At 48.3% G+C, this 13,672-nt stretch overlaps 1 protein-coding gene across 2 annotated transcripts in view; it reads left to right on the top strand.

The window, feature by feature from the left end:
• The window catches only part of LOC142567826 (putative phospholipase B-like 2), a 277,787-nt gene that overhangs the window by 90,118 nt on the left and 173,997 nt on the right, over positions 1-13,672 (top strand). For both annotated transcript variants that reach the window (XM_075677976.1, XM_075677977.1), the window contains exons 4-6: positions 3,609-3,715; positions 6,848-7,059; positions 11,645-11,736. In XM_075677976.1, the coding sequence (XP_075534091.1) occupies positions 3,609-3,715; positions 6,848-7,059; positions 11,645-11,736 (411 nt within the window). The remainder of the gene's footprint in view (positions 1-3,608; positions 3,716-6,847; positions 7,060-11,644; positions 11,737-13,672) is intronic.

Here is a 13,672-nt window from a genome sequence, read left to right on the forward strand (position 1 = left end):
GCCCACTTAACACGAACGCTCCGCAGCGTGGCCAGGACCAGCTTGGACTGACGCCAGCGCCTGGAAGTGTTATGTCGGTATGTTTGCAGCGGCTTACCATAGCTGGAGCGCAGCTAGATTTCACTGCTGGTCTTGCCTTTTGCTTGTGCCTGACAGGCGGGGAGAGTGCGCTCACTTTGCATTCCCGTTCCGCCACGTTTCGCTCATGGGTGCTGTCTTACACGGGTCCAGAAAACGCGCAGCGGTTCGCTAATATCGGCAAAGCCAAATGGCGGGCGACAGCTCACGCTCGTTTCGGGTTTGGCTCCACAGCTGGCGCTTTAAGAAAATGATAAATAGGAAAAGGAGAGCAAATGCAGGTTTGTGGCGTTTGTAAAGGTAGGAGAATAAATAAATCTGCAAATCCGGTGGCATAGTTGATATAAGAAATCAAGAACATGAATAACTATGCCACCGGATTTGCAGATTCATTTAGTCTCCTGCCTTTACAAACGCAACAAACGTGCATCTGCTGTCCTTTTCCTATTTATAATTTCCTGAAAGCGCCAGCTTTGAGGCCAAACCCGAAATGGCGAGCTGTCGCCCGCCATTTCGCTTTTCCGATATAAGCAAACCGTAACAGGTATTCTGGACCCGCGTGATACAGGAGCCACGAGCGAAAAGCGGCGGAACGGGCATGTCAAGCGAGCGCACTGTTGTGGTGGTCGTGGAAAACTTTTATTGATGAGAACGCCAAAAGTAAAAACGAATTAAAAAGCAGCGTTGTGGGCGGCCTTCAGGCTGCCGTTGTGGCGTCCAGGCCGTGTCTAGTCGTGACGTCCTCCGCCCAGTTCACCAGCCGGATTTGTAGATCCGGCTCGGTGCTGGACAAAGCAGCCTCCCACTACTGCGGACTGGTTAGGCGCCAAGAGGCGGGGGGCAAGTGTGCCGGGCAGGAGAATAGGACGTGAGCGTAATCGGCGCGGGAGTCGTCACATAAGCGGCAAGCTGGCGAGTGCGTCCCGGGGTGGAAGAGGGCAAGACGTGCGGGAGTAAGATAGGTATGGGCCTGAAGGTGACGCCACAAGTGTCGGTGGGCAACCCACCGCCCCGTTCCAAAGGGGACGCTCATAACATCCATCCATCCATCCGGGCTGGGAAAGAGATTGGAACGGAGGGGGGAAGGGGATACGAGAGAGGCGATTGTGCAGCGTGATATCGCGGTACGTGAGGAGCGCGTCGCGCGTATCCATTCCCGGCGGGGGCGGCCTTGCTCGGTCAGTCGAATCTCGAGCAATGGAATTGGCGGCCTCGTTACCAGGATGGGTCGCGTGAGCGGGCACCCAGATGATTAGGATGGGGCGAGAGGGAACGGTATCGGAACACAACATTGCGATGGCCGGGTGTGCCACCCGTCCAACCGCGTAGTTGTGGACCGCAGGTTTGGAGTCGCTAAAGATGAAAGATATCAAGGGCAATAGCTACCTCCTCGGCCTCGAGAGAGGTAGAAGTGTAGACTGAGGCAGTAAGAGTGGGTCGGAGAGAATTGTCAGTGACGGCAAGGACATGTTCTGGGTAGCGGCGGTACGGGGCAGCATCTACGTAATGCCACGGCGGCCTGCTGTTCGTTTACTGACGCCAGAGCGCGGAGGCTCGCGCTGCTTTACGGGAGGGGTGGTGTTCTGGATGCATATATTTAGGAAGGGGATTAACGGTTAGGAGGGTGGGGACATGGGCAGGGATGGGCAGTGATGTGGGAAGAGGAATAAGAGGGGAGAGGTTAAGGGTAGGGGGAAGTGCGCAACCCGGGCGCGTGCGGGAGAGGCGGAGGAGCTGGGCCGTGCGATGGGCCTCCGTCAGCTCAGTAAGGGAGTTGTGGACGCCCATCGACAGTAACCGAGCCGTCGACGTAGATGTGGGAAAGGACAAGGCTGACTTATACGCCTTATAATCACAAACCTTGGCGGCGGATGTGGAACATCCTTTCTGCCGCAGGCGTCACGAGTTCGTGACCTGCAGCTAATTGTTTTCTCATCCCCTTTCAATTCCAATAATTATTTTTGGTTAATTTCAATTAATGAGTACAAGTAACTTCCCCTGTGTTGCGTGTCCTTGTTATCTTTGATTGTTGGCTTCTTGTGATACGAAGTTACGGCAGTACCTTTATTGGCCATGTAAATTTGAATAACGATCGGCATATTAATAAATTACCAAGCATGGGGTCCTGCACGCAATGAACAGATTTTGCTCGATGACCGCGGACACTCATGGTTACAACGATGATGTGAAGAGCGGCAGCAGCGGCCAACGAAAACTTCGTGCTGCCTCTGGCTTCAAAGTGTCTCCGAAATGTAAGATGGCGCTACTTCCAGCACGAGACCCACGAGCACGCAGTGCATCCGAAGTCACCAGGTATTTCGAGTCGCCTCACCTTGGCAATCGCCGAGACAACCTCTAAAATAGGGCGCGTGGGAAACATGACAACCACTGGCTTGCCCCAGACATATCCTTAGGGCCTGGCCTGCATTCCGTAAGAAGAGTGCTCATTCTTCACAATGTAAAATGAAGCCGGTAGCTTCTAAATTCCAAGTGAGTTGAGGTGCTAGGTGCTGACTATGAGCTCAACGCGGACTTTTTTTTTTTGCAAGAAGGCATGCAGTAGGGGAATTAATTTTTTCCGGTAAATGAATGACCGGAATAGGACCGTAGGCATTCATTTCGCGCGTCTTGTGGGTCGATTGTGTACTCATAGAAGGCGATGAAATTCATTTGATCACGTTGTAGTGACGGTGAAAAACCAGACAGTTGCAAAGCTGTAAGTCACGAAGTTAACATCTTATTGGGTGAACTTCTTCCCACAAAAACAAGTGACATTAAAAGCACAACAGTAACAGTGAGCACAGCTATTTATTCACGAGTCATCGTAGGCATGCCCGCTTAATCCCTGGCGCTCGCGTGTGTTCCAGAATGAGCACAAGTATTTGTTTGGCATGCGCAACCGAATTCGACAAGTGCAACCAAATTAGACAAGACTCTTTCGCTACGGAATCGGCGGCAATATTCGACAAGGTTCCGGCACATGAAGGAGCGCCTTATGCCGAGCGATAACCTTGTACGAATAGTTGCCAAATGAAAAGCCGCCACCAGAAAGATACAAACCATGTACACGTGTCAATATGTGCTATTAAGATGTCAGCCATAGTAAATGGTAGTCCACATTGGGGATTGATTAACAACGTAACCATAAGAGAGCGCCAATTGCACTATTCTGCAAAAAGGCACCTTTAAATCCATCGTGCATACTCTGCGCATAAATGCGTAGGAAGCAGAGGCTCTCTTAAGATGCCGGAGGAGAAACCTGAAACCTTGCGGCTCGAAATTAATCAAATGACTTCTTTGGCTGCCTCAGTAATACCATTTTGACGAGATCTGTAGCACATGTTCGCGATGCTGACAAAAAAAAGTCTGGTCGCATGGTCCTTTTCTTCTTGTGAAAATCTGCGACCTCTTTAAATATATTAATCGTTTAGTAGCAGTTTCGAGGTGATTCCAAGTGCCCTTGATAGTCAGCACGCTTTGTCTTTACACTGCTATTACACCATACACTATTTGCCTACTAACGTTTGCAGGTGGAGTTGGCTGTACTTCAAATATCAGGTATGCAGCGGGGACTGACCGGAGCTAAAAGTATTCCCTACGACCCTTACGAGATGCCCACCGACTTCGAGAGACTCGTGTGAGTTATGGTCCATTTTTTCACCAGTTAGTGCCATGGCTCGTTCAGTACGTTTGTCAGACCACCATCTCTTTATTTATTTCCACAAGTTTCCATGCTGTCATCATAGTAGGACACTATAGCAATTACAGCTGGTACTGAGTTTATTAGTGAAGGCGCACTATTTGCATAAATGAGGTAGATAATTTTGTCAAACATACAAAATAATGTGGAGAGTACGATGTACGAATACTACGATGGAGAGAGGTAGAAAAGGCAAGGAGATAATACATAACCATGGTTTCATCTGATCAGTTAATGAAATACACTGACGACACTACTGTGCACAACCAAAATTGACGGACAGCAAAGAAAGGAAACAACATGACACATGGCTGTTTTCGACACAAGGTAACACGAATGTCATGTCCCCCGTTACTTGCGTTGATTTCTCTAGATCCGCAAATTTAGGCTGTACGCCATAGCAAACATACCACATGGCAAAGCTTTCCGCGGGAATCTTCAAGAAGTTGGAACATTTGTAAATGAGAAAACTGATCCACACGACAGTAGCACGAAGCTACAAATTAAACCCATACGACTTTCTCAGAACAGCCGCCTCGCTTTTGAAAACTTCGTCCTCATCTGGGGATGGAAAGAATCCGGGGATCGAATAACCCCTTCCTTGCGGTTGTACATTCCAAGCTATGCCTTCAAATTTCCCAATTTCATCACACCTCTGATTCTCTTCTGTCCTCGACTTTGCTGTTATCCTCAGCAACGGTATGGTTTCAGCAGCCATAGATGGGATTTCTACAAGGCACGCATAACAATTAGCACGCTTTACGCAAGACTACGCACATATTACGCCGCAGGAATGAAGTAGAACCATATCCGTTATTGGCGGCTGGCCAGAAGAAAGCGTCCTACCTGGCCACGCCGCGAAGCTGTAAATGACTCGGTTTGAGCAGCTGGGCTCGGTGTCTGTCCATCTAATTTCACAGCGGTTTTTTGATACTTTTGTTGTCCTCTCGCCCAGAGTATTGAGACACGGTTATGCACTACGTTCATCTAAAGGAGCCATCCTTTCTTCGACGCTCTTCAACAAGGCTTTCCTCGCGTGGCAGCTAGAGAACCTAGGGCGGACTCCACTTTATAGTGTACTCCGACTACGATACGCGAGGCAGGTGTTGTGCAGAAAAGAGTAATCGCCAATCAAGTAGCCGTATTTCAGACTGCTATGGTCATGATATAGCAGTGTTCACGAAAAGAACGGGTATGCGACCATCCTCTGAAAAGATCGTATACATTCCCTTTGTTGGTCATAGGGAGCACCAGCGTACATGAAGTGGTAAGTGGTCTTACATTTAGCGGGGACGCCTAGTCACCCTGCGCACTCCGAAGGCTACTTAAAATTATTGGCGTACAGGACGGGTGGTCAAGACGGGTGGTTCAACTTAAGGTCCGATACCTAATTTCGTAATAATAATAATAATAATAATAATAATATTTGGGGTTTTACGTGCCAAAACCACTTTCTGATTATGAGGCACGCCGTAGTGGAGGACTCCGGAAATTTTGACTACCTGGAGTTCTTTAACGTGCACCTAAATCTAAGCACACGGGTGTTTTCGCATTTCGCCCCCATCGAAATGCGGCCGCCGTGGCCGGGATTCGATCCCGCGACCTCGTGCTCAGCAGTCCAAGACCATAGCCACTGAGAAACCACGGCGGGTCGTAGGCCAAATTTCGTAGGTCAAATATTGTGGCGCTACGACGAACCACTGGATATGACACAAGTCAGGATTTAAACTGACAACCATGTGTTGGTGCCCGTATTATGCTCCCCCCCCCCCCGTTTTACCCCAAACCAATGGGGTATAACCTCAAGTATTGTGGATTCCCGGCCGCTGCAGCAACCTGACCATTAACGACACATTATCAATCCACTCAGCCAGAAGCAACCTTCGTGCCTTACAAAGTGACAGCAACACTGAGACGTCCTTCTTGGAGCAACAACAAATATGACGAGAGCTCCAAAAACGCCGACGACACCACACGCCCTACGAAGATCCACTGCCTACAGGCCTGCCGCACGAAAGCCAATTCCACGTGTACAAAACACGCACTGCTGCACTTGCACCTGATGCGTTCGCACACTGGTGGGCCCGTGAGGAGGGAGAAGGAAAGAGAGCTTAATGATACGCCGGAGTTGCTAGCCTGGCTGTTCGTCTGACATCGTACTACAGGTATATTCTGGGTGATGATTCTGATATTACAGTCATAAACATTTCGCAGCACAAACACACACACACACGCACACACACACGCACACACGCACACACACACACACACACACACACACACACACACACACACACACACACACACACACACACACACGCTATACAGGCATTTACAAAGTTTCTTTAAGGCTCGTGGCCCACAAGAATGTCAGCCGCGCTTTCGCGGGACATTAAGGGCACGGCTACCCATAATAACGCATACATACGAGTTGCCCCGCTTGAAAAGCGGTAGCCGTTCCGACAGTAATGCACCTCAACGCTTTTAGTATACGCGGACTTCACGCAAAGCCCCCGGTGGCAAGTGGCCAGCTTCAATGAGTGTGTTTCTTTAAGCGGTAGACCATAGCGCCCTGCGAGCACTGTACGTGTTTTGTAGGGTATCGACCATCCTCCACTACTGCAACTGAGTGGGGTATTTCTCGATAGCTGACACGCCGACATCTGATCCCCTAACTACCTTTTAGCCAAAAACCCATACTACATCATCTACAGCGTACCTAATGGCAATATACTTGAGTGCCCTGTAAAGATAAGCCACGCATGTGACTGATCTCAACTCCTATGTCATCTGTCTCTACCTCTCTATCACTTCTTCATCCCCTCCCGACGTGTGAGGTGGCAAAGAAGACCAAGTATAACTAATCCCTTTGCACATTTCGTGCCTTTTCTCTCTTTCTTCACACTTATAAGGACATTATTGCCATCGAATAAAAATAGACGTATGTATAAGTGTGACCTCCCTTAAGTAGCGTCACGCAAAGTTTAATTATTGTATAAAAACTTGGCTGTATGCAGTAGCCATACGACCAGCACCACTAGTTTGCTGCTTTCTGGTATCCATACGCAGGCTTCTAAACTTGTACAAGGACATAGGTGATCTGGAATGGGCGTTGGGGAGGCGCGGACCAAAGGCACCTAGGGATCCCGGCGTCGCCTTCTTCAAGACAACGAGCAACAATGACGAAGCGATTGCAGCCCACACCTCCTGGGGACATTACGGTGCTATGAACAAGTTACTGAAGCAGTACGTCTTCAATTACAAGCTACTGGCCAGCTCAGGTGGGAATTGTTCTTTTCGGGTGCTATGAAAAAGTGATCACATTGCCGCAAATCTAGCAGATGCACGCGTTCAATAAAAGAATATCATCGTGGCATATTGACAGTTGTATCGCATACAATAGAGGTTCCCAAACTTTCTGTCCTTCAGGCTAGCCCACCTGCCTTGCCAGAATGCCGCGAAACACGCAGTGTGCGATTGAAACTTTCTTTTTTTTTTCCGGATTTCACTCCAATGCAGCGGTAGCGGTTCGTTTCTGGTTAAACTACGGACCAAACATAACGGTTCAAACCATCTTCAGCCGGTTATGCTGGTTTGCATAGCCAAAAACAATAACTGGGAAAGCCACACCTCTTAGCTGATCCCCCGCTTGATGCTCCCTACTACATAAAGGTCTGGCCCATAATTTCATGCTGGTAGTCAGTAAAAAAAGCTGCAGTTTCGCCCGAAAGGCGAAGCACTGATTGCGATAGCAAATTAGTAGATTGTTGTACGACGGAAGTATAGTAGTTTTGTCGCTTGTGTAAACATTCACTTCATGAACTACCAGTGGTATAATGTGTAAGCACGACTGAACGAGGGCGTAGAAAGAAACAGACACAAACAGACAGCGTCTTCTCTGTGTGTCTGATTCTTTCTACGTCCTCGTTCACTCGCGCTTACACATTCTATCATGTATTGAAACTAGTCCGCCAACGTGTTTTAACTGAATTAGCAAGTATGGTGCCACGCGCACGTAGGTAAGCATGAACACATATCGCTCGATGAGCGCGCACACTCACTGTCAAAATGCTGGAGTAAGGAATCGCGAAGGCAGCAATGACTGGAATGACCTTCGTACATCTATGGCTTCAATGCGAACGAAACGTCGAAAGCACAGCGCATTGGAAGCTACCGGCACTACATGCACTCTGCAAACATCGCAGACCCCTTTGAAGATTACACCCGAGCTGGCGCGCACTTTGGCCACGTCGCAGATCCCTTGCAATATGTGGCGCCCGCACGGCCGTACCGTAAGCAGCAGCTGCTGGAGAAGAACGTCCCCCCTAACTCTCCTCACACCCATGCCTCGCGCGCGACAGAAGACGGCGCGCTTCGGGCCCACCTTGCTAATCACATAAAATCGCATCACGTAAGAATACCGTAAAAACCTCAAGCTGACACTCCTGTGGGAGTTGCGTAAGTGTGCGTAAGCAGTGTGCTACTTGATGATCTCCACGCAGCCAGGTGTTGGTAATGAATGTTATGAAACTTGATCCGACCAGTATAAACGGCAGAGCTGAGGCGACAGGAACTGCTGCGCACGACAGCGCAAGGTTAATTGATGACGTAAGTAAACTGCTGCAGGCGGCGGCGCCAGGTGTGCTGATAACGTTCCGATCAGTACAAGCCGTTACCGCTCTCAAGCGGCAGCGCATCCGCCGCGTCCACAGTGAACCGCATCCGTATGGCGCGAGCGCGCGGCCGCCACCTTGAAAGCCGCCTGCGGTGGCGACACAGTGCGCCTGCTGCTGGCAGCTTCGTCTGCGCCGTACTCTTGCCTCTTATTTCGCGTTGATGCGAGACGCGCGAGTCCTGTGTTGAAAGCGATCTGCAACGGGGACACACTGCTCCGAGTGCTCATAGCATCGTGCGCGCTGTGTTCTCGCCGCTCCATTCGTTCTGAAGCGAGAGGCAGCGCGAAGGTCAATTCGCACGCTGCTTCGGACGCTATCTTGGAACCGATCGTCTTACATGACGGATGGACGGAAGGGTAGACCGATATGTTTCTTCATTCGGTAAGCATAGAAATGCTCGCGCATTTAAAACGCTTACATTGGGAAATTCTTTCGTTCACCGAACTGACTGATATTTTCGAAGCAAAACAGGCTGCGGGAAGATTGCGCAGAAATTGCGGCCTCCTTAGTAAAAGTTGCGAGGAAAACAATGTTGCATTGACTGGAAAACATCAAATGGGAGTGATGTGTTCTTGTAATGGGTTGCCAACGACAAAGCTTCGATTTGCGAATAATGTACAGAGCTGAGCTCACGGAGCAAGGAGCCTAAAAAAATTAATCCGAGGCCACAAAATAAAGAGAAATAAATAGTAGAAAAAGAGCGCTGTAAGAAGAAAGCAAAAATCAAATTCATGCGGGACGTGTTTTTTCACTGCCAGGAAATTGCACACGACTAATTGGCACCTAAAGGTCAAACTCTCAGTGATGCAATGAGCGTGGTGGGACCAAATTGGTCGAAAGAGAGACGTCAATTCTGCGCTTCATGTCACGGCTCTCCGCATTCTGCGCTCACAGCGCGTACTTGGCGCGCACTTCCATCGCTGTCGCTGTGTCTACCGCACTCGTCGAGTTTAGCCTCGCGTGGCTTTTTTGTGTTTACCGGATGCATACTGATGCTCCGGGGGTGGTATATCGTAGTTGTGACAATTAATAAGGAAACCACCTCTCTGCTGAAGTGTTTAACGGAAGAGGTTACCAAGGGTGTTTCCTGTAAGAGAAAAAAGAGGTGGAACCCGTGTATTTGGTCTAATTGAGAATATTCTCAAGTTCCCCACATTGGTTTGTCTGACGTACCCTTTGTAAAATTATTTGTTTTTGAGACGTGCTTCACGACATTTTGGGACAGATCTTGTAAGTAGAACGTAAATCATTAGTTGTTTAATCCATGCACATTTGATGTGGTCGCAATGTGGGACAGACCGGTATATGTCTGAATATCAGTTTCAGTGAATAAGCCAATAATCTAAAAGAAGTCTCCATTTCGCTCGAAAGGAGAAGCCCTGAATGTGATAGCCAATTATTAGGCAAACATCCGCAGTAATTTTAGTACTTCATCAGCTGTATGAAATACTGTAAACATTCACTTACTATCTAAATTTCCCATCACGGTTCCATGTGCTCATAAGCAAATATGAAGACAGAAGACACCTCACTCGGTCATCCCATGCATTCGCTGTCAGAACGCCGGCGTTGTGATGAGCTGCAGTCGCGGCGGGCGAATTCGCCTTCGTGATTCCTCTAGCTTCTACAGAAACTAAGCGCGTGAGAACAAAGCCCACACGTAGCCATTGGGTGTAATTTTCTTTTGTAACGAGCGTATTTTGTCTTCTACCGTTAGACGTTCTTTTTCTTTGAAAGTACTGAATCCAAGTGCTGCATTTTCCATTTCTTATTGTGTTACTTGGTTAACCATTGTATAAGTATTTAGTTAAGATATCCTGCTCATTTGTTTACGAGTGTGTACGGTATGGGAGAATGTTTTTCAAATGTAACGTTCTTTTGTTGCTGCTGCCATGGGCCATGGCTCCGGGGCCTTTGTCAAGCTGTTGATTGCAGCTTTTAGCCCAGGTAATTCATCCTGATGTTTCTGACAAATGAAATCTCATTTGCTTTGATAAGCTACCTTTTGTAGGCCAGCTTTCGAACATCCTGCCTATTGCCTGTAGGATAGGACGCGCTCACCCGCGCCATGTGCAGCCTCGGCCGGAGTAGAAGCGGAGACGCGCGATACCCTGCCCCCCCCCCCTCTTCCTTACCTCCCCCTCCGTCGCACAGCGCGCTTATATCCCTGCTCAAGCCGCTTGCGCGCTGTAAAAGATGCAGCGCATCCTCCCCGCGGACCCCGCCTTCCTCGTTTGCGCGCGCGAGAAGAGGCAGCCGTATCGAGCCACCATCCTTTCCGGCTAGCTATCACGTGATCTTCCTCGCACCTGCAGCATCCGGCGTGGGGCCACAATCTTATCGCACTTCGAATTTATACAAAACATCACGGTGACACTGACGCTGACGCAGGAATTGCCTCGAGTGCGCATATAATTGATATACGTCATAAAATGGGGGATCGACCTTGCTGATTGTTGTGAGACATATTCATGCGCCACAACTTTTATAGGCACAAAAACATTGTTTCGGCACAAGCAGCGAGCTGCGCGGAAAGTAATTTTAGCTTATGACATAAACGCAACAGCTGATGAATAAGTTAGCTGCACTTGTCTCTCCCACTGACACAAAAAAACTAATTTCGTGAACGCATTTGTTCAGCGTCTCGGGTTGTGTAATTTTGTTACATCTGTTTATACCTTTAGATGTTGTGTCAGCACATGGCGCGGTTGTGCTTATATTTTACTATGCCTAGCTGTACAATTTTATTAATTAAATTCGTGATTTTTGAGAGTAACGCACTTCTAATACGCCCTATTTGACTTCGCGCTTTGTTATATGGCAGCCGCAATGCAACCAACTCGAAGCGGTAGACGAGTCACGTGGCAGACAACAAAGCGAGATTAGGATTGATGCGGCCCCAACCCAGGCACCGTCGTCTTCATTTCTCTTCGGAGCCATGCCTTGACACGGAGCCCTAAAAAAACAGGAGATGGTCTAAGCGACTTTGGCGGCTGTGTAGTTGCAAAGAGAGGCCAATTTTCGTGGCGACAGCTTCGAGTTCTTTGCCTGCCCATGCAAGTCTACACTAATCATGACCTTAAGATCTCGCTTCATTTTGGTTACCTGGGGCATTATTGCTTTGTGCAGTAATAGGAACGCACAAAGCTGTCCCGAAGAAATCGGGGAAACGTGTACCCACCTTCCGCAGGTCAACCCGTTCCCGCCACCGTGGTCACGTTCTCGGGCTATCCTGGTGGCGTGTCCTCTGGCGATGACTTCTTCCTCACCAGCACCAACCTGGCAAGTGACGGATGATCAGAGTATCGTAGCAGAAAACTTGCATCCGCAGTTACTATGTGCCCAGTTGAAATGCATAGTGTATTCACATTACACTATGCATTTCAGCTGGGCACATAGTAACTGCGGATGCGAGCTTTCTGTTCGAATCATATAGCTGTGGTCGCTGGTTAGTTGCCAAAGAATGAGGAACCAACGCGCAAGTTGGAACACAGACACACGAAGTTGGATTGCTGTTTCGGGCTGTTCGTATGCCCTGCCTGTGTTCCTGTGCCCTTCCCTGAGCTAGAGCACTAGCAAACTTCAGACTGGTTAGTTTTTGAAAAGACCGCTGAACGAAGGGCAAGGCGAAGGAGAACAGGATACAGTAGTTTGACGTATTCGCGAGTGCAGGACCAGTGGAATCGCTAAGGCTTATTACATCGAACGAGATAGCTTATGTTTCAGTAGCGCTGCAGCAGTGCTACGTGACAGCGAAATTCGGCTGTTAGCCAGGCGAAGATTTGAGATGCTTCATCTTCGTTTTTGCCACATTTTATGAATGCTGTGCACGGTAGAGAAAATGAGCGAAGGACATCCGGGTAGCGCATGAGAATGTTTCCATTGTACAAGAGTTAATATTTAACCCTGTTGAGAGGACATAATTAGGAATGCTTAAGCACAGTGACGGATGGGGAGGCCCATTCGGGCACAGTCAATAAGAGCTTGTGCGTGCCCAATCGTTTGTTCCCGTTTGCACGTCACAGAGCCTAAGCATAGGTATCTCTTTTGTACGTTTTGTTTTTAAGTAAAGGCTCAGTTGTAGCCGGTGCACTTGTCCCATCTTCCTTCTTCGCCTCGATCGTCCAACGTTCTGCGCCCAAGCAGCAATCTTGTAGATGTACTCTGTCTCTCACTGTACTTACTTTTCACGTCTCCCCTCCCCCGGTGCGAGGCAGCAAGCAGGATTTTTGTTCATATGGAGCTCCGTGCCTTCCTTTCTTCTCTCTTCTTCAAAAATAAACTTTTTTTAGAGGGGGACCAAAGACAAGTCCAAACCAAATAAGCGGGTTCTTGCTCGAATACTCATGCTAAGCACCCTGCTATGATCGTCTTGCTGCCGCCTGTGCTATTGGCGTTGTGCGGCCCATTCGCAAGCCATGGAAAACTAACTAGCACAACAAAAGGGCTTAACTAGCACATAAATACACGTGATATACTAGTTGAACACGCTTGTGCTATACACCCGGATAACACGTGCGCAAGATTGTTTATTTGCAAAATTTGCACAGAAAATATGTGTGGACCCACAAAAGCTCCTGCTTCAACAAACGATATTATACGGTTTTTACAAGCACGCACCACTTCCATGGAGAAAAAAAAGAAGCCATGTGCAAAGATGAACTACATTAGGAAGGTAGGTTTTCTTTTCTTGCTTGCTTGTTTTTGCAAACCGTAGCAATAACCTAGGGCATCGACCGATCGAGTTCCCTCGTTGGTAATGCTTTTGCTACTTAATTTACCATTAGCGTCGTTCCACCGTAGCAGTCATCGCTACTTGGTCATTCTATCATAATCATACAGCCCTCACCTTTCCGTTGTTTTAATTCCCGTTTCGTCATCTCATTCTCATTCGGCTCTCGTCGTCTTCCTATCCTTGTCATTTCTTCGTTTTGATGAGCAGTATACGCTCTTTAAGACGCCTCAAGCTTATTTTCAGTAAGGACTCAATGATGAAAATGTGTCCAACTTGGTCCTGTGTTCTGTACTAGCAAATGGCAGTTAAACAGGAAGCGCGTTCTTCGAAAATATAAATGAAGGCGTCGCTTCAACCGACTGTTATAGCGCGTGGTATCCTGAATGATTTTTTTGCGTTAGCGTTAGGAATGTCAGAGCTGAAAATAGTGCATGTGTGTGAATAGTGGGAAGGAAGTCACATGGTATGTAAACATGTATAAGG

This window comes from Dermacentor variabilis, unplaced genomic scaffold (assembly GCF_050947875.1).
Source record: "Dermacentor variabilis isolate Ectoservices unplaced genomic scaffold, ASM5094787v1 scaffold_14, whole genome shotgun sequence".
Lineage (NCBI taxonomy): Eukaryota > Metazoa > Arthropoda > Arachnida > Ixodida > Ixodidae > Dermacentor > Dermacentor variabilis.